The 19,464-nt window shown below is 41.9% G+C and overlaps 2 protein-coding genes across 2 annotated transcripts in view; one reads left to right on the top strand and one right to left on the bottom strand.

The window, feature by feature from the left end:
* Positions 1 to 19,464, top strand: part of LOC128733182 (uncharacterized) — a 95,711-nt gene that overhangs the window by 66,916 nt on the left and 9,331 nt on the right. Inside the window, exon 10 of the mRNA XM_053826856.1 lies at positions 659 to 791. Coding sequence (XP_053682831.1) covers positions 659 to 791 — 133 coding nt within the window. The remainder of the gene's footprint in view (positions 1 to 658; positions 792 to 19,464) is intronic.
* On the bottom strand, positions 17,049 to 18,412 carry LOC128733183 (uncharacterized). Its single transcript, XM_053826857.1, has 2 exons — positions 18,321 to 18,412; positions 17,049 to 18,255 (listed from the first exon to the last, which is right to left on the bottom strand). The coding sequence occupies exons 1-2, from the start codon at positions 18,321 to 18,323 to the stop codon at positions 17,083 to 17,085; spliced, it is 1,176 nt and encodes a 391-aa protein (XP_053682832.1). The 5' UTR covers positions 18,324 to 18,412; the 3' UTR covers positions 17,049 to 17,082.

The raw sequence follows: 19,464 nt of genomic DNA, 5'->3' as shown, positions 1-19,464 counted from the left end.
GTAACTCGATTATTGTGTCGGCAGCAGCGTATAATTGGGTTTAAAAGTTCGGAGATTTATGCGCTCTCTGCTCCGTGTTCCCTCTGGCCTGGCCTGGTCTGGCCTGGCCAGCAAATAAACGACGCTCTGTTATGGGTCAAACTGCCCCGACAGAGCAAACACAGTCCATCTCCGTGGTGTGCTCCGTGTTCCGTTCCATTCATTCCGTCGTTCAGTGGTTGAGCAAAAAAAATAAACGCTGACAAGTGTCCAAATAATGTACAAACAACAGTTAAACGGCTGGTTGGCAGAAACTGAGGACAGTTTGCCAATTTTGTCGGTTTCCGACGGTGGTTTTTATCGCGCCCGGGCTCAAGGCCCGAGCGTTGTTTGGTTTCATCTGGTGGAAAAATGATAAAGCTACTGTGAGATTGTTGAACAAGGCCGTGCATAATTTTCCTTTTTTTTTTCTTGTTTTTCATTGCTTATTTACTGCTTGAAGGAGTTTTGCTTGTACTGCTAGTTTAGTCAATTTTTCCAATAATTTGGAAACTGTCCCCTTTTAGAGACTGTACAATAGTTAGATAGAGTAAATCATCAACTCCCAACTGTATCGATTTCACTAACGACCTTTTCCTTTCGTCCATTCCATGCCATCGCATCGTACCTGTCGGTACAGACAAATGCTGAAAAAGCACGAACCAGTGTACCAGGCGATTTGGGCCAACAATACCGACTTCGACGAGGTGCTTATCTCACCGGTGATGCTGCAGGACCACATGCCGGACAAGGTGCTGGCGGCACTGAACAAGGTAAGACTGCCACCGGCAATTCCGGCAAACCAACCGGTGGCGACGACGACGACGACGACGACGACCGCGGGCAGTGATGGCGGTGGAGCAGGAGGAGGAGCAGGAGGTTGTTGTCGCAAAGCGGACATAGACTCCGCCCCGGCGGCGACGTTGCCGCCCGTGGTGCCACCGTCGCCGTCGCCGTCACCGTCGTCACGAATGCCGCTGTGCTGTTTGGCTTGATTTTCTCTCTAGCCTAGCTGGTTGTCGTTTTGCATTTCTTTTAATTCTCTTACGAACGTTAAGATATTATCGATGTAGTGAAATAATTTAGTTTTAAAGTGTCGTATTTGCTAGATTGTAGCTGTTAGCAATAGTTGCCTATATGTATGTGTTTTATGTTTAATTATTTTATTCAGTTTATTAAAACTTAACTTTATTTTGTGACGATGTATAATTTGTGTTTTGATGGAAATTGTGAACGAAAACCACTCATAATAATGGTGTATAATAGTAGTCGGGAAGGAATTTTCCTGGTAAAATAAAATTCCAGGTCTTTTCTCGGTTTTTCTGGTAGAGTTACCATCGTTAATAATAATGAAAATAAAAAACAAACCGTGTAAAAAGTACTTGAGTGTAGTCAGTAGGCTATGTTTATGAAATTTTTGAACCCCTTCGGTCGATTTTGTACGATAATATTATAAAATGCGCATCACTTGATATACATGCGAGCGTTGCCTTGGTTACTTGATAACCAACTAGTGACGATCGCTTTTAAGGTTTCATTTGTGCATTTCTATCGAATATTTGCTAGAAGGCTAGCAACCTATCAACCTCAACCTCAACTTATTTCTACGCGCACACGTTCCCAATTCAATCGACCGTTATCTAATCTAATCTAATCTCACACTAACGCAGCCAATTCTTGAAGGCATCCTGGAAAATGACGATTACTTGAATCAATCATACATACATACATAGATACATAGATAATGATTTATTTACAATCGTTGGGAGTATCTTTGCTAATAAAGGTTAAGTGATACTCCGGACCCTCAGGGATGAACTAATGGCATTTAGACCAGAAGCCAGGCTGCAATTGGCCAAGGATATAGCGCCTTATTTCGCTCTCTGAAAATAGATTAGTTTGCCAAAAATATTAGTTTAAATCATATAATACTTGAAAATAAAGTTTAATGGTTGCCTAAAACTACATTTGTAAGGTTAGGAACTGAAAACCGCACGATCCCGCACCTCCTAGCTTGGCTACTCAATTAAACAAATTGAAGTATTTCCAGATATGGCCACGTGGAGGCGCTAGGTAGGGGCTTGGGATGGCTAGAGCTATGTTGGGCGCTTCTTCCTAGTTGCCTTCCCCATTTCATACCCCGTTCCCAATTCAATCGACCGTTATATTCGTAAACTATTCACAAGTAAATTAATTGCGTTAAAATAGTTCCAGTTTCAGGTTTAGTTAAAAATCCAAAATCAATTCTAGTTTTAAGTCTCCATTTTCAACACTGATTTTAAGTCCAATTTTGACTCTAGTTTCAAGTCTAATTCCAAATACCGTGGACCCACGCTCGTTTGACCGTTTTTAATCTGAACACTTTTTAATTTGAACCCCGCTGGTTTGCACGACGTGCAAATTAAAAATGGTTCAAATGTCATTCTCAACATAACATCATTTACTTATGTAGACAATGCACATAAACACGATTTGTTTGTACTGATCTAGCGTGTTTAATCTGTTTCCCAACGATTACGATAGAAATCCGATCGGAGAATAAATATTCAGCGCTTGCAACTGCCAACTGAATCAAGAATCAAACCACCAAAACAATAACAAAGAGCAGGTCCAGTTCATACAAGTTTAAGCATTTTTAGGGTTGCCAGTTGTCCAAATTAAAAACTAACCCCGTTAGTTTGCATCTAAGAGAGATTCGCGGAGAGGAAAAAATCTAACGTCAGATGCAGCCAGACGTTATCGTTGGTCAACAATAGAAAAGTATTGATATTTCTGATAAGTTTGCTGCTGGTGTTTTTTGTAAAAAACAAACATCTGAAATTGTATTAGTCTTGTTTTCCTCAATTGTAAATTAATTATTTTGAAAAAACTGAAATACCTGTGGGCCAATTAGCACCAAAATATGTTATTATAAAATGCACACTTTACGCATCCGATGAGAAGTTCACGCACAAGTTTGATTTATTTGGCCGAAAATGTAAGCAAACGTAATAGGAAGAAGAAGAACAGTCAAAGCATGAGAAAAAGAAGACTGTCTTCGCAACTCTCTCTCAGGTTTACATGAGGAATCGTTCAAACGAACAGGGGTACACTGTACAATGTCATGTGCAATTGAAATTAAAGTCCAATTCATATCCAATTTGAATTCCTACTTTAAGGTCAATTTCATATCCATCGCTAAGTCTAACGACAAGTCCAATTTCAAGTATAATTTCAAGTCCGATTTCAAATCCAGTTCCAAGTTTTAGAGAAGAGAAAAAACTTGGCCTGAAAATAAGAAAACTGAAAGAAAAGCATAACAGAATAGGATGGAAAATGGGACATGAAAAGAGAAAAAAGGTGGAACGAAGAAAACGGGGGTGAAAGAGGTGGAACTCGAGGCAAAAAGAGGAGACTGGACATAAAACAAAAGAAAAAATCAGAGGGGTTGTGCACAAGACACGACCGCAAAGTTGACGTTGGACCACGTAAGTCTCTTTGTAGCAGAGATGCCAGAAGTGAAGACATGTCTTCATTTTGAAGACATTTTTGTTACAAAAAAGTGATATGTCTTCACTTGAAGACATGTGAAGACATGTCTTCACCATGCAGTTTAAATGGGCGGAAAGCCGAAGGAAGACAAATGAAGACATTTTTCCTTGATTCGTGAAGACTTTTCAAAAAATCACCTGGCATCCCTGCTTTGTAGCGATAGTAGGATGCATCCATGTATGTAATAATACGATTCTTCATGTAAACAGCCTACATACGTAACGTTTATCAAAGTACTAACATTGTATAGGTTCAATCCTCGACCGATTTTGGAGTTATATCCATGCACTGATTGAATCTATTTTATTAACACGAAACCAAGCCAGTAAATAAATTTTTATGATCTGTTTCTACGTTGAATAGTGCTTTTCCTCAGTTAATCGGTAGACGGTACACGAGTTTTCAAATAGTTGAAAGGTCTGCGCAACTTTTCTGCGGGTTACAAAAGAACACTGATAATAAAGCATTAACCAGCTGCAGACGTTTTGGAAGTTGCAGAAAATGTCGCCCGTGACCAGAAAACTTATTACCGTCATTGGTTGGTCGTCCGCAATGGTGAAAAATTCAATTTTTCCCTCGTTGCCTGTGTTGTTATGGTATTAACTGGGCAAGAAAATATAATAAACTCTTCAATCGTTGGGTGGCCCTTAAAAGGACCGATTGTTTGATTATCATAACTCCTGCTTGCAATAAACTTGCACTAACGCACTGTTCGGTAAATTGGAGTACCGATAACCGCTAACCAGGGACGGCTTATTACAACGGACCAACCGGAAAGCCTCAGCAGCTATGCGATCAACGAAGCCGTTCATGCATGGTCTTGAATCACGATGAAATACCACTCCAAGTGGCCAGCTGCAAGTAACGTAGGATGCTCTGGTCGTTTTGTTGCGCGAGCAGCATATTTCCTGCCAATTCCAAAACTTCAGCAGCCAGATATTCCATCACGGCAGTGAAATGAGTGCTTCAGCACTAACACACACACACACGCTCAGTAGCCGACCGGGAAATGCAAATGTGCACGAGTTGACTTTTGTGCGCCCTGGCAAACGATGTTGGCAGTAGCTCAGCTAGCGTTTGAATAATGCTGTTCGCCGGCTTACCACGTATTATGTACCAGAGCAAGCGACAAAAATCGGCCACACCTATTTTTCATGGTCCTTCATTCTATCATCTACGTTAAACAAAATAGAGCATTTCAATTTCAGTCTGAACAAAAGAACAATGTTGCCAGTGAGCCGTTTGCCTTTTGCTGCCAAAGAAAAATTACGGCCAAGTTCCAAGTTTTCTAGGTTTCATCAATAACCGAAAACCGTTCTTTAAAGAACGAACAAATTCTTCTATGAAGATGCAAAAGATGTTACTAAAATTTTCATTTTATTAAACCCATGGTTGTATGCATTTTGACGCTTGACCGAATACATTGTATATTTGTTGGCTGCTTCTTACCTTTCGAGACGGCCAACTCAACCAGCAGCAACAAACGAACAGAAGCGCGAGAGGTGATCAGTTAAAATTATTTGATAAGAAGCGAACAATTAGAATCAGTCTAAAGTAAATAGAATTAAAATCAGTGAGCGAAAATTCCTCAAATCTTCATGAACATTAGGTTTTGTCCTTAAAAGAACAACTTGTCGACGTGATACGTTGGAAATTGAAGCCTTCTTTTGCATCTTCTTGGGCAGCAACAAAACAGCTTGGATGTTCGGAAAGACACTTCTCATAGCAGTGGTGACACGGGACAGCAATTTGTTCAACTCTTCATTGTTGCGGATGGCCAGCTGCAAGTGATGATAATTCTGATCGTTTCGTTGTCGCGGGCAGCATGTTTCCTGCCAATTCCGGAACTTCAGCAGCCATATATTCCTTCACGGCAGCGAAACGAGTGCTCCAGCTATAACACACGCTCAACGACTACTCAACAATTTTCGATCGGATTCTATAGGGCGTCAATTAAATACAATCATAAGGAAGCTTAACCCATAGCTTATACCGTATATATTTCAGTCATCCGTGCTAGGGAAGCACTTACGAGGGAAGGCAAAAATATGAAAATAATTCAATTTTTCAATGACGCGCATTGAAAATCAATAGTTTTCTGTATTTTCAATATTTTCCAAATCGATTTTTCGATTAATTGGTGTAAATATCTTGGAAAACTTTTGAAAATTGACTGAATTATAAGCCGAAGCGTGAAAACGCGTTTCTACTTTGATGACGTCATTTCCAACAACCAATCACGAAGCAAGAATTCTGGTAAAACATAGGTTCATTATTTTCAATTTTTCAATAGTTCAACATCAAGAATCCATACTTTTCTTCATTTGGGTCAATTCTTAGAAGATTTTCCGATCGAGTGGTGTAAGAATATTGAAAATCGATCGGAAAACCGCTGAGCTATTAGCGCTTAAAACCTATCATTTTTCGTAACGCTCGCATTTTTCGATTTTTTGGAATGACGCCCTATCTCAAAACTGTCCTACGTCAAAAGAAAAAAAAACGGCAAAGAAAACCAGAAAAACAATAAAGAAAGTCAGAACAAACTGGATAGAAAAAAATGCAGAGAAAAAATTAAAACGGGATGAAACTCAGAAGAACGAGACAGAAAAAACTGGGACCGAAAAAAGAAATGAGACAAAACTGGATAAAAAATAACAGAAAACGAGGAAAATAGGAAAAACGGACCCGGAAACGAGGGAAAAACAAAACCAAAAGAAAACGGGACAGAAAATAGAGAAACAAGAAAATCAAGAGTGAAGAGCGGGACAGGGAGAAAACGGAACAGCGAAAACAGGGGGCAAAAAAGGAAAAACTAGAGAAAAAAGTGGGAGCAAAGACGTGACAGAAAAAAGGAAAAACGAATAGGAAAGACTGCACTCCTTACGGAAGAAAGAAAGTTGACAGAAAAGGTGGTAAAACGGAAGAGAAAGAGAGGGAAAACATGAGTAACCGAAAAAGAATACCGAGAGGAAAAAAACCGATAGAAAAAACGAGGAAAGCGGGAAAAAGGCCAAACATGAAAGAAGTTGGGACAAAGTGTGGGAATATTAGGACAGAAAAACAAAAATAAGAAAAGTAAACTAGCAAAACGTACTAATGAAAAAGTTTAAGCGTGAGAAAAAAAGACGATACAAGAAAAAACAAACGATGGAATGAATGTAACACAAGAAGAGGAGAAAAGAGGAAGAACGGAACAGACAAAAACAAAAATCGAGAGTGAAAGGAGATAAAAACAGTAAAAAAACACAAAAATCGGATTCAGAAAAACTGAAGGGAAAGGAAGAAAAACGGGTAAGAAATTATTTAAAAAAAACTGGTAAAAAACAAGAGGTAAAACAGAACTGAAAATTATAATAAATGAGCGCCGAAGCGAAACGATACAGAAAAGGAGAAAAAACGAAAAAAATGAGAAAAGCGGAAAAAGGTGTGAGAGACGAAAACTATAGTATTGGTATAACTTCTGGTCCAAATTCAGGTCTTCTTTGATGTCCAATTTCAAGCTGTTCGTGTTCGCTCCGAATGACTCCATGGCAAATTTGTGGTGGATCCATCCGGAGCTGCACTTCGAGTCTCTTCCGCCCGCGTCAAATCTTGTAAAAATATTTTACTCTCAATGTAGTAAGCAGTCGAGGAGCATGCTATTCTGAGCGAAATGCGGCAGAGGACCCTCAGTGTAATGCGACCCGTGCCTAGAGATGGATGCTTGGAAGGTCTAATTTAGTTTCCCGAGATCGAACGGAAGCCTGCATGGTATCAGAGCTTCCTGTGCAGTAAATTGCTCCCTCTGTTCTAAGCTGGTAAAGGATAGTCGACTTTTCCTCCCAGTAGATTACTACCATCGAGATGGAGAATACCTAAATAAAATTGATGGGGAAACCAACAACCCCCAAGTTGGTGCGTAACACGGAGGTAGCTCGGAAGTGCGTAGTCCAATCGGTTTTAACCTCGACAGCATGTCGCTGGAATGAGAACTCTCGGCTTCATCTCTGATCCTGAACTCACCAACAGGGAATGATAACCATCCAGATCCGGCGAAGCTACCTGAAGTCAAGGGGCAATCTGAGACCTCCGGCGATGCGCTCAAGCGACTGTCCAACTCGCAACGATGACGGCTATGATGAAGTGGTATCATAGTACCTAGCTACTCAATAGACGAGGCGCAGGAACTCGCCCTTCTCCCGGCCGAGTCTGACAGGTCTTTTCCGCTTATTTTGATACTGATTTTGTAATGATCCGACCACGGGAAGTGGCCGAAAAACGATCGAACACGTAAGCATTCCAGTGCAGCGTGGAACAACTTCGCCGGAATAAAACGCCGCTCCTGTAAAACTACGATTTTCAAACTACATCAAAAAGGTACATATTTTTCTCAGAAACTACACAACGTTTCGGAACAAACTTTTTTTGTTTTGTTGGTAGAAGCTTGACAAAGACTTTTATAACTTTTAAGCTTTGTTAACTAAACACAGCTTAAGAAAAAAGAAAAAGAGCCCTGTTAATTGAGGCGAATGACGTATTATCGAAGGCACCTCCAATGTCAAGAAAAACACACAGTGCCGTCTCTTGGTATTCAAGCGACTTCTCAATTAGCGTCACTAGGCAGTGAAGTGCGGTTTCCGTAGATTTACCGCTTTGATAAGCATGTTGATTGCCATGTAAAGAAGAGTTCTTTACAAACTCGTTACGGATGTGATTATCCGTGATTTTTTCCATCAACTTGAGAAGCGTTGATGTCAGACTAGTTGGTCTGAAAGCTTTTGGCATAGTTTTATCTTTTTTGCCTGCCTTAGGTATGAACACCAACTTGCTCTTGCGCGCCGACGTCGCTTCCAGTGGACACTGTCGAACCAGGGAAACGCGTGTTCATAAGAATCTTCAACGTTTCCCTAGTAGTAACAGTGAGACTGCTATGTTCATTTTTCAATTGCTATAGGCCAATTGTGAATTGTCTAGATGCTTTCGCAAAACTTGACTGGATTTTCTTTTGGCTTTGCGAAGCTCTGCGTTGTGTTTGGCGAGAGATGCCCTGTAGGCCTCCCAATTAGACGTGATCTTAGCCCTGTTGAATAAACGCCTAGCCTCCCGACGAAGGTTGCTGAGCGATTCATTCCACCAGGGCACGTCACGGCAGACTGTCCGCGTGATTAACGGACAGTTTGCAGTATAAGCATCAATAATCCTACTCTGCAGGTCATTGGCTGCAGCGTCCTGCTCAGCTGGTGTGCATATATTAATGTGACAGGAATTTCCAAGAGTTTCCTAGATGTTTTCTGAATGAACTCCAGTTGGTTTTCTTCGGATTTCTGTATATTTTCTCTCCTGAGAGATTGAGGTAAACAAAAACGATATGCCTGTGGTCTGATAAACTTGGTTCGTCAGAGACATGCCAGTTTTTGACCTTCTCAGCTATAGAAGTGCTGCACAGAGTGAGGTCTAGGACCTCACCTCTGATAGCATTAACAAAAGTGGGGACATTCCCTACATTTCATACATTGACATTGTTAGCAGTTAAGTATTCAAGTAGATACTTACCCCTGTTATTTACATCCGTGCTGCCCCAAATCGTGTGGTGGGCGCTGGCATCGCAGCCGATCAGGAACGGCATGCTGAGGGCCCTGCAGTACCACGGATGGCGGTATGTTGTCCTTGTCGCCCGGGAAGTATGCGGACGTCACGACCAGGTCCTGATTCCCCGTCGTTGTTGGCACTTCCAGTTTGACAGCGACGACATCGCGTTGAATGAATTCTGTAATGGAAGAAAATTGTATTTCCTTTGTTAGCAGAATTGCAGACCTAGGTTTGGTCTGCGTGTTACAGTAGATTAACTTACCGTAGTTTCCTAGGCCGAGAATTCTCGTGCCGTGAACCCAAGGTTCTTTTTTTTTTTTTTTTTTCCATGTTGGGTATTTTTATCACTGCGACCATTTGTTTGATCTATTGTGATATATCCCCCGTTTTATTATAGCTATGTTGTCAAGATGACGTACCACTATCAGAAGTGATCGTCATTGTTTGACTAATAGCATTTGTCCAGCCCGGTGATGCACTTCGGATGAAGTGCACTACTGCGCTGGGAGTTGTTCTCCAAATATCAGAGGGTTCTAACAGCCCTCTTTCAAAGAACCTTAATCTTTTATTGAGAATTGCCGGACATCGGCATAACAGGTGTTCCGAGTCTTCTTTTTCTATGCCACAGAAGCGACATATATCATCTTGAAGTTTTCCCATTAGCTTCAGATGATATCGGCTCGGACAATGTCCTGTTATAAGACCAGTATAAATGCTAAGATCTTTCTTCGAAAGCTCCAGGATTTTGCGAGTCATTGAAACGTTTGGAGAGATAAACCGTTTCGACTGCCTAGCAATGAAAGTGTTATTCCAATTTGATTCCACTTTCGCACATTCCCATGCTTTTAGCTCCATTTTTAAAGCAGAGGCAGATAAACCACAGAAGGGCTCAGGTCCTACAAATTGATGAGATGATCCGAGTCTTGCAAGCGCATCAGCTCTTTCATTTCCATCGATTCCACAGTGACCTGGGACCCAATACAGGTTGACTTGATTACGACAAGACAATTTTTGGAGTAATTGAATACATTCCCAGACAAGTTTTGATGTGCATGTCGCCGACTTTAGAGCGTTTAGAGCTGCTTGGCTGTCTGACATGATGCATATATTTGAATGTCTATAGTTCCTGCGCAAGCACACAGTCGTACATTCTATAATTGCTTGTATTTCAGCTTGGAATACAGTTGGCCATCTGCCCATAGAAATTGACATGTCTATTCCTGGGCCAGTCACTCCTGCTCCAACTTGATTGTCCATTTTTGAACCGTCTGTATAGAAAACTGTCGAGCCTGGACGAAGATCGGGACCACCATCTTCCCAATAATCACGTCTAGGCTCAAATACCCGAAATATTCGATTAAAGTTGTATTTTTTCTCCATCCAATCTTCATTATTATTTACAATAGGATTAATACTAATAGTTTTTAGAATACTGAGATGACCTGTTAGATCACCTTCAAAGAGGTTCATTGATCTTTTGATTTTTAGAGCACTCTTTTCAGCTTCTAATTGTATAAACTGATGCAATGGAAGTATATAGAGTAAAGCATCCAATGCCTTCGATGGTGTACTTCTCATTGCACCTGTTATTGAAAGAGTGGCTAGCCTTTGAAGTCTTTCCAGCTTTTTTTGGGTAGCTTTCTCTTTCGTTTTTGGCCACCAGACCAACGAGGCATAGGTAATCCTGGGTCTGACAATTGCCGAATAGATCCAATAAATCATCTTCGGTTTCAGTCCCCATTGCTTACCAAAAGTTCTTTTACATATCCATAGAGCATTTGTAGCTTTGTTTACTGCTTGCTCTAGATGTGTGTTCCAATTGAGTTTTCTGTCAAGAAATACTCCAAGATATTTGACAGTGTCTGAAAGTTTTAAAAGTGTTCCTTTCAATCTGATGTTGTTTAATGTAAATTGTTTTCTTCTCGTAAATGGTATGATAGTAGTTTTATTGGCATTTATGCTGAGGCCCTGCCTATCACACCATGATGAAATCAAATTTAAAGCCATTTGCATTCGGTCAGCGATAATAGAATCAAATTTTCCTCGAACAATTATGACTATATCATCTGCGAAGCCAATTATTTCAAAGCCTAGCGCTGTCAACTTTTGAAGAAGATCATCAACTATTAAAGACCACAATAAAGGTGATATTACGCCTCCTTGTGGGCACCCTTTTACTGCTCTAACGCTTACAGATGAGCTTCCAAGGTTTGCTGATATCTCCCTTTTTGATAACATTTCGCTAATCCAGTGGATAATGGATATATCGAAACCACGTTTCGTCATAGCCGTAATCATTGAATTATGAGATGAATTATCAAATGCGCCTTCTATGTCTAGGAAGGCAGCTAGTGAAATTTCCTTCGCTTCAAATGACTTTTCTATTTTTTTTACAACAGTTTGTACTGCTGTTATCGAAGATTTGCCTTCTTGATATGCGAATTGATATTTGCTCAACGGATCTTGAGCTATATATGATGACTTTATATGCTCATCAATTATTTTTTCCATTGTTTTTAAGACAACAGAGGATAAACTTATCGGCCTGAAGGATTTAGGTGAAGTTTTATCCTTCTTATTAGCCTTCGGAATGAACGTGACCCGTACTTGTCGCCATACTGCTGGTATATGGCCTAGTATCAGGCTTGATTGAAAAAGGTTTGTTAGAATAGGTGTTAAAAACGCCTTGCCCTTCTGCAGTAGTACAGGAAGAATTCCATCCCTACCCGGCGATTTGAAGGGTTCAAAAGTGTCAATCGCCCATTCAACCTTGCTTCTCGTAAAAATTTTTTTGGCCAAAGTACAAGCATCATTCCTGTTTCTATCTAACCCAGTCATTTCATTCGCTATTTCGTGAATGTCTGTCCTGGTTTCAAGATTTACAGTTCTCAATGCCGGTGCACTTTGGTCTCCGCATGTATTAATGATTGAACAGGGAAAATGTGTTCTCATCATTAATTCTAATGTTTCCTTAGTTGAGTTAGTAAAAGAGCCGTCCTCTTTTTTCAATGTACCTAACCCATTAGAATGATCTTTAGCGAGGATTTTCTGCAATCTAGCGGTTGCTGGAGTATTTTCAATGTTTGCACATGTGTGCCTCCAGTGAATCCTCTTTGATCTTCGTATTTCCCTATTATAGGCAGTGAGAGTTTGTTTATACTCCTCCCACTGTTGTGTTCGTTTAGCCCGGTTAAATAATTTCCGAGTTTTCTTCCTAAATTTCTCCAAAGTTTTGTTCCACCAAGGTACATCTCTATTCGTAGAGCGTTCCTTTGCAGGACAGCTTTCGTGATAAGCTTGTTGGACCAGGTTTGAAAGTTGTTTTGAGTTGTCCTCAAGTTCTTCACATGTCCTTGAGCAACCTTTCAAATTCTTGACTCCAACCTTCAATTTCAAATTATACTGATCCCAGTTTGTTTTCCTGGGGTCTCTTATAATTTCCTTAAGTTGCTGATTAGCTTCGTAATCAAATATGATTTGCTTGTGATCGGACAAGGATTCTTCGTTCGATACGTGCCAGTTTTTTATATTATCAATCATCGTTGGACTGCATAGTGTTAAGTCAAGTACTTCTTGCCTTATTGCGTTTACAAAAGTTGGCTTTTCCCCTTTATTGCATATATCTATATCATTTGATGATATAAAGTCTAAAAGGAGTTCACCTCTGTTATTGGTATCTGTGCTAGCCCAAACAGTGTGGTGGGCGTTTGCATCACATCCAATTAAAAATGTTTTGTTTTGTTTCTTGCAATAAGAAACCAAATTTACAACTTCTGATGGAGGTATTTCACCCACGTCTCCTGGAAAATATGCCGATGCTACGCAAATTTCAGTCTTGCCGTGGGTCGTTAGAACCTCCATCATTATTGCTGTGAGATCTTTTGTAATCAATTCTGTGATTGGAAAACTTTTTATGTTTTCACTTACCAAAATGGCAGCTCTTGGCGAGAGCTCACCTTCGGCATAAATCAATTTACACGACTTTGTAGGAATTCCTTGTATCCTACCTTTATAGGTCCACGGCTCCTAGATCAGTGCTACATCCAGGTTGCTTTCTGTGAATCTTCTACAAAGTACAGCAGTTGCTCCCTTTGCATGATGAAGATTCACCTGGACAAACTTAATATTTTTTCTTTGTTGTTTTATATGATTTGTGGTACGACCGGGCTGTTTTGGGTTTAGTCCTGCACCGTTGACACCACTGGATCCTGGGATTTGACTGATTATATCAGCATCGCCAGTTTCGTCTTCGGTCTTATCGATGTCAGGCTCACTCCTAAGCGCTGATCCCCCACTTGATTTGTTAATTACAATTAAATTAGAATTTTTATTAATTTTTTCCATCTTAATAGTTTTAATTTGCTGGATGAAAGAATCAACTGTTCTTTACCAGCTTAGAACAGAGGGAGCAATTTACTGCACGGGGTGCCCTGGCACCATACAGGCTCCGTTTGACCTTGGGAGACTTAATTAGACCCCCCCAAGCATTCATCCTTAGGCACGGGTCGCGTTACACCGAGGATTGGGGTCCTCTTCTGCACTTCACTCAAAGTGCAGCATGCTGCAATGTTGCTTGCTACATTGAGAGCAAAAGTTTTTTATAAGATTTGCCGCGGAAGAGACTCGGTGTGCAGATCTAGATGGATCCATCACATGTTTGCCATGGTCCAGCATTGCACACCGAAAGACAAATCTCAACACTCCTCCTTTATCCTGGCTTGTGACAGACAGTTCGGGTCCCGATCCAATTTTCCCATCACTTGTTCACTCTTTTTGTGGAGCCACGCGTGTTAGTTCATCGGCAAAGGTCCCTCACTGGCGGAGTTCTTGGTTCTTGGATGAAGACAGCTGCAGTAAGCTGCTGGTTTACGAACCTTCGACCAAGAACACTAGAAGCGCCCTTGGCATGATGAAGGTTCGCTTGCACGCAGCGAAGACTGCCCGCTATGTTACTGATTTGCCGTCCTTGGCAGAGTCCTTGCAGTCGACTGGAGACCGAATTACGGCCGGCGCTTTTCGGTCAATTCTGATGTTTGCGAGTGGTTGGTGGTTGATGCAGAGCTCCTTTTCGGGAAACCTTGCGAACCTTCGCAACCGTCGCGGACGTGCGGACGTTGGTTGGTGGTTGATACAGATTCCCCTTACGGGGAACCGTGCGAACCTGCGCTACCATTGCCGACGTGCCTGGAGCAGGTGGTTGCGAAACTCCCTCGGGAGGTCGCCCCGCACGAACCTTCGCTGCTCCTGGCGTAGAGTCCCCTAATAGGCAACTGGCTGCTCCTCGGCCAACCTTTCGAATGCAAGCCATGCCAAACATATAGTTTAGCATAAAGCCCTGCCTGACAATTAGGTTAGCAGACAGCGGGCCTTTCCCCAACGCCAGTTCGACGGTATTCCCTGTCACGCTGCGACGAAGTACTCGCCACATTTGTGTAGTGAAGCCGTCGTTCTGATTTTGGAGCAGACGTAGGATCCTCTCACTCGAAGTTTCCACACTGCTCAAGAAATATACCATGAACACAAGGAGCCTCGGGAGGTCCTTCATGGTGTAAGTTCTCAGCAGCGCTTCATCCCACGGCTAGAGAGTAGGTACCGTAGTCTCCAGCCATCCCACTGTCTCCACGACGGCACACACGAGGAGCAGCTAGCCGTTCCTAGGCTGACAGCTCTTGAACTTTGGCCGTAAGGCTGAAGAGTCTTGTTCCGCAATGCAGTTCAGGATTTCTTTGCGAATAGCCGTGAGCTGATCCGCAGTAAATATAGTGGATGGGTAATCACTCGACGTGACTGCGATGCTTGCGGCATCCACCATCTCACTATACGAAACGCCTGTTTGACGTTTGAGCACAGGCGGTTTAGTGCTTGAACTTTTTGCGCTAGTGTTTGGCGACGCAGTCTCCTCAGACCGTTGCCGCTTGCTCTGCTCGAGAGGTTGCGGCAGCTGGTCGGCAGGGCAGAGGGCCAGTTTCATGACCTCTTCCTCTGTGTATCCCTTGCTGAGATACCGCTTATGCCGCCTTTTCTGTGCACTGGAGAGTCGCTTGAGACCACCACGAGACGACATTGGTGCCCCATCATCGTTTGGTCGCGTCTCCGGATCGGGAAGATTATCCGCTCGACTTTCCACACTCCCTCTTGGCGAACTCAGGAATAGCGAGGAGACTGAAGGTCCTCCGTACAGCGAGTCGCTGTCGAGGTTGAAGATTCCTCCAGCTCTTCATCCTTCGGTCGACTTTTTGCGCTCCGGCTATAGGTTCCGGCTTTGGAAGCCAACCGGTGCCTTGAAGTGTTGAATTTTTTTCTCCGTATAGAATCCCACGAGTTGAGGGGAAAGAAAAATTCGCCACATCAGAGCCCCTCATGATGCAGTAAGGGCAGATTACTGTGAAAGACGCCCTGGTACTACGCAGCCTCCGTTAGCGGCTGAGTATTTGTAGAACCCCCCACCATCCATCCCTCGGCACGGGTCGCATGACACCTTGGATTAGGGGTTTTATCCATTTTCGCTTTACATTATAGCCATGGAGAACAGCTAATAAAAACCATCCTCCTTAGGGGCTTTGGACCCTCTGCTCTGGTTCCCAGTATTTTTGGTTTATTCGAAGCTGTTCCTACTGAGATCCGTCATTTGCAGGCGGAGGATTTACTCAGCCTTCGCATGAGTGCCCCCTTCCCTGTCCGCATACGACCGGTTATCCGATTTCCATTAAGGCACGTATCCCGGATGGTACCACGAGGAGGTACAGATAGGAGTTGCTGAATAAGAAGCTGTGGAACTTCGTGGAAGTTCTGGAGCACATAATTCGGCCATTTACCATCCACAGGCATAGTTATAGTGAAAGGACAGGAGGTTTTAATGTTCTTTTAATCAAAAACAGTAGATTACTTATATTTATAAGAAAATAGTTATAAAATGTGAAAGTTGTATGTCAACAAAGTATTTATTTAACGAAAGAATTTAGAAACAGCCCGAAAATACCGTCCCGTACACTACATCGTCATCAGCTAGACGTCCCACAAAAGTCCCGCACGCACTAGTAGTGGAATAAATGAGGCGCATGGTGTTACCAAACTGGGCGACCGACCGCTTCGCTTTTGTCACCATCAAAGGTATTAATTCAACCCGTTTCGAGATGCCATCCGGGGTGCCGCAAGGTAGTCGTCTAGAGCCTTTGACATTTGTACCATTCGTTGACGAACTGTGCAGTCGTTTAAGCTGCTCTAAGCTTATGTATGCCGACAAATCGAATCGTGTAATGATCTACAGTTTTTCCGAAAAGTATGAAGTGCGTCATTGACAAATTCGGTAGATAAATGCTCTCTGAAGAATCTATCAAGAAGCGCAGGACAACCCGGTCCTAATAATCCACTGAATTGGATTAAAAACTGAAAATTATATTCATAAAAACAGACCTGCCTCCACTGGCGTACCCAAAGGTGGGTCATCACCATTTTAAAACATTCCTGGCCTTAGGAAAATGGGTGTTTTTGGTAGTATTATGTTCAGTATGCTTTTTTCAGAAGAAACACGTATATTTGAATTTAAATATTTGGATTTTCTAAGTCCAAATATGTTTTGTAGAATTAGTTAAGTGTCTCCGCTCTGAGCACGGCAGTGTCTACCTCTTTTCGCATTTCAGGAAAGAAACTAGAAAAAAATAGTTAAATAATAGTAACATGACTAAAAATAGGGCAATATTAAAAGAGCCAAGATGACTGCCTTGTGAAAGGATTTTGGCGATCGGACTGGTTGATATCAATGCAACCAATGTGGCAACCGGTCTCCGAAAGTAACAAAAACCCAAAAAGGGCAAAAAGAAATACTTTCCAACAAATCTAAAGGTGTAAGAAAAACGTTGGGCTATCAGAATTCGCCCCACACTTCATAAATAAAAATTCCAACGTAAAAAATTAAATGCAATATATTCCGTATTTACAATAGAACCCACTCATTCATCACAGCGGTTAAAGCTCTTCATCTTCTCTACTGTGAGCTTGTGAATACAAACTTAACTTGGCACGTACACCCTTACATCCGTAGCGGTGCACGTCTAAACTGCTGACAACCTGCCCCAGAAGCAGTTGGTTTTCGTTCAAATCAATACCCAGCTCCGCTGCTTCTATCAGTATGCATTCCTTCATATCACCCTGATCAAGTGGACGTAACACCACTCTTTGGATATCAGCTTTCAGCCGTCGAATATCTTGGACACCCGCGGCGAAACTTCCTTGAAACAGATAGAGCGCCGTCAGCTTTAGATCATCTTTTTCAGCCACCATCCGCAAACGGGCATCGATTTTATTGACCAGCTCAACATCCTTCGCTTCCAGATGATCGATAATAAACAAACTGTGACCACAGTTCAGTTCAACGGCGGACGTTCCATGTCGTAACGAGTGCAAATAGGATTGGAACCTGGCGAATTGTTTCTCCGCCGTTAGACCTCCGAACCACCGATATCGGTGGACATTCGAACGCCACTGAAAGTTGGCAGCAATTAGGTCAGCCATCAGACTTTTGCCGACTCCCACCGGACCAACCAGAACCAGCGAGGAGAACGGGTTGTGCCGATGTTGTTCGAAAAAATCCACTATTTGACCGATAGCAGCCGACTGACCAACCAGACGTGCTTCCAGTGCTCTTGTAACGTTTGCCAAATTCAACTCCTGGCCGCAATAGTCCTCCAAACCGTATAGCAGTAAATTGTACTGTCGTTTGTATTTTACGTAGAAATCTTTGCGTAGATCTTCTTTAATGAGAACAGTAAACATAACAGCCAGTAGGATGACAAGAGAACCACAGAACAGCGAACGAATCCCCAAGAAGTGCTGTAACGGTCCCGGCTTGCCGGCATCGGGATCAACACTGACAAGTTTCCGAATTTTCGGTTTCACTTTTCCGTCGTTCAGCTTTTGCTTTTTCCGACTGGTGGCAGCAGGCGTTTGCTCGACCGCCTCCGGCGGTGCCAGAATCGCACTACCGGCGGATGTGTCCACATCCATCGGTTGGGGAGATGGCATGGTTGGTGCCGGTAGGGCAAACCGGAAATCATAGTGTTTCTTCTCCGGGCTCGCCTGATAGTCAAAAATGAATGCGGCCGGCGGTGGTGGTTCCGGCTCCGATTGATCGGACGACGACTGAAAGTCGGGCGGGTTTTCGTTAGTTTGGTTACTCCAATTGATTGTCCTTTAATTTTACTTACCATAATGGGCGAAAATTTCAATTACATATATGTGTAGAAGTTTTTTTAAAGTCTTGTATGATTAACGGTTTCACGTAAAAGTTAACAACGTTTGACTTGAACAACGGACAATGAAAAGGAAAACAAGGGAAATGTCAAACAGACTTGCTTTGCGCGCTACTGCTCGAGGGGCACGCAAATGGATATTTTAAATCGATGTAATTACAATTGTAATAATCTGTATAGGGGAATGTCATAGTGGATGGCTCGCCTTTTGGTATTCGCCCAATATTGTCAATTGCAAGGAAAATTGTACCATCCAAAGTGCGATATCGCTCATAAAAGTGCTATTTTGCATTAAATCGTTTCGGTATCTTCGGCGCACTTTTTCGTTATATTCCAAGCAATAAGTGCGCCGAAGATACCGAAACGGTTTAATGCAAAATAGCACTTTTATGAGCGATATCGCACTTTGGATGGTACAATTTTCCCTGCAATTGACAATACTTTCATTTCACATTTATGGATCAAAAGGTCTGTGCCATAAAGGAGAAAGAAACTTTCATTTCAAAAGCAAATTTGGAATTTAAATACGTCGTGTCAAAAGACTAAGAATAAGCTATAGTTCTGGAAAATCTTAAACTGATTTCATGCATGAAAAATAATAAAGTTGGGGGCATTTACGTGAAGACAAAAATGTTGTCAGCCGGGTCATGTTGTACAGATTGAACCGCCGCTGAATATCCGAGAAATATTGCTCTTTGCATTGAAAGTTGGATTTTGAACACACTTGTCCAGTCACACATTTTGTAGGTGAGAAAAGTTGCCAAAATTTCGTGGGAAAAAAACCATGAATCTTGGTTGATTTCTATTTAAATTGTAATGCTTACATAGAGTTGTTACCGACGCAAAGAATAATATAAAAATAGTTTCTAAATACATAATTCCACGCATAATTCATAACTAATAATAAATATGCAGCATATATGAAATAAATGAAAAATTAAATACTATTTGCTTTCCCTACAACTGGTACTGGCGCCACTGCTGAATCCATCAATGTCAGCTCAGATGGGAGAGTTGTAATGATGGGAAATGTCGGTCAAAATCTATAACGATTATTGATAAAGTTTTGTTATCGTTAATAATTAATAACGATAATATG

The sequence above is a fragment of the Sabethes cyaneus genome, chromosome 1 (genome assembly GCF_943734655.1).
Source record: "Sabethes cyaneus chromosome 1, idSabCyanKW18_F2, whole genome shotgun sequence".
Taxonomy (NCBI): domain Eukaryota; kingdom Metazoa; phylum Arthropoda; class Insecta; order Diptera; family Culicidae; genus Sabethes; species Sabethes cyaneus.
This window is presented reverse-complemented; position numbering and strand designations above follow the sequence as displayed.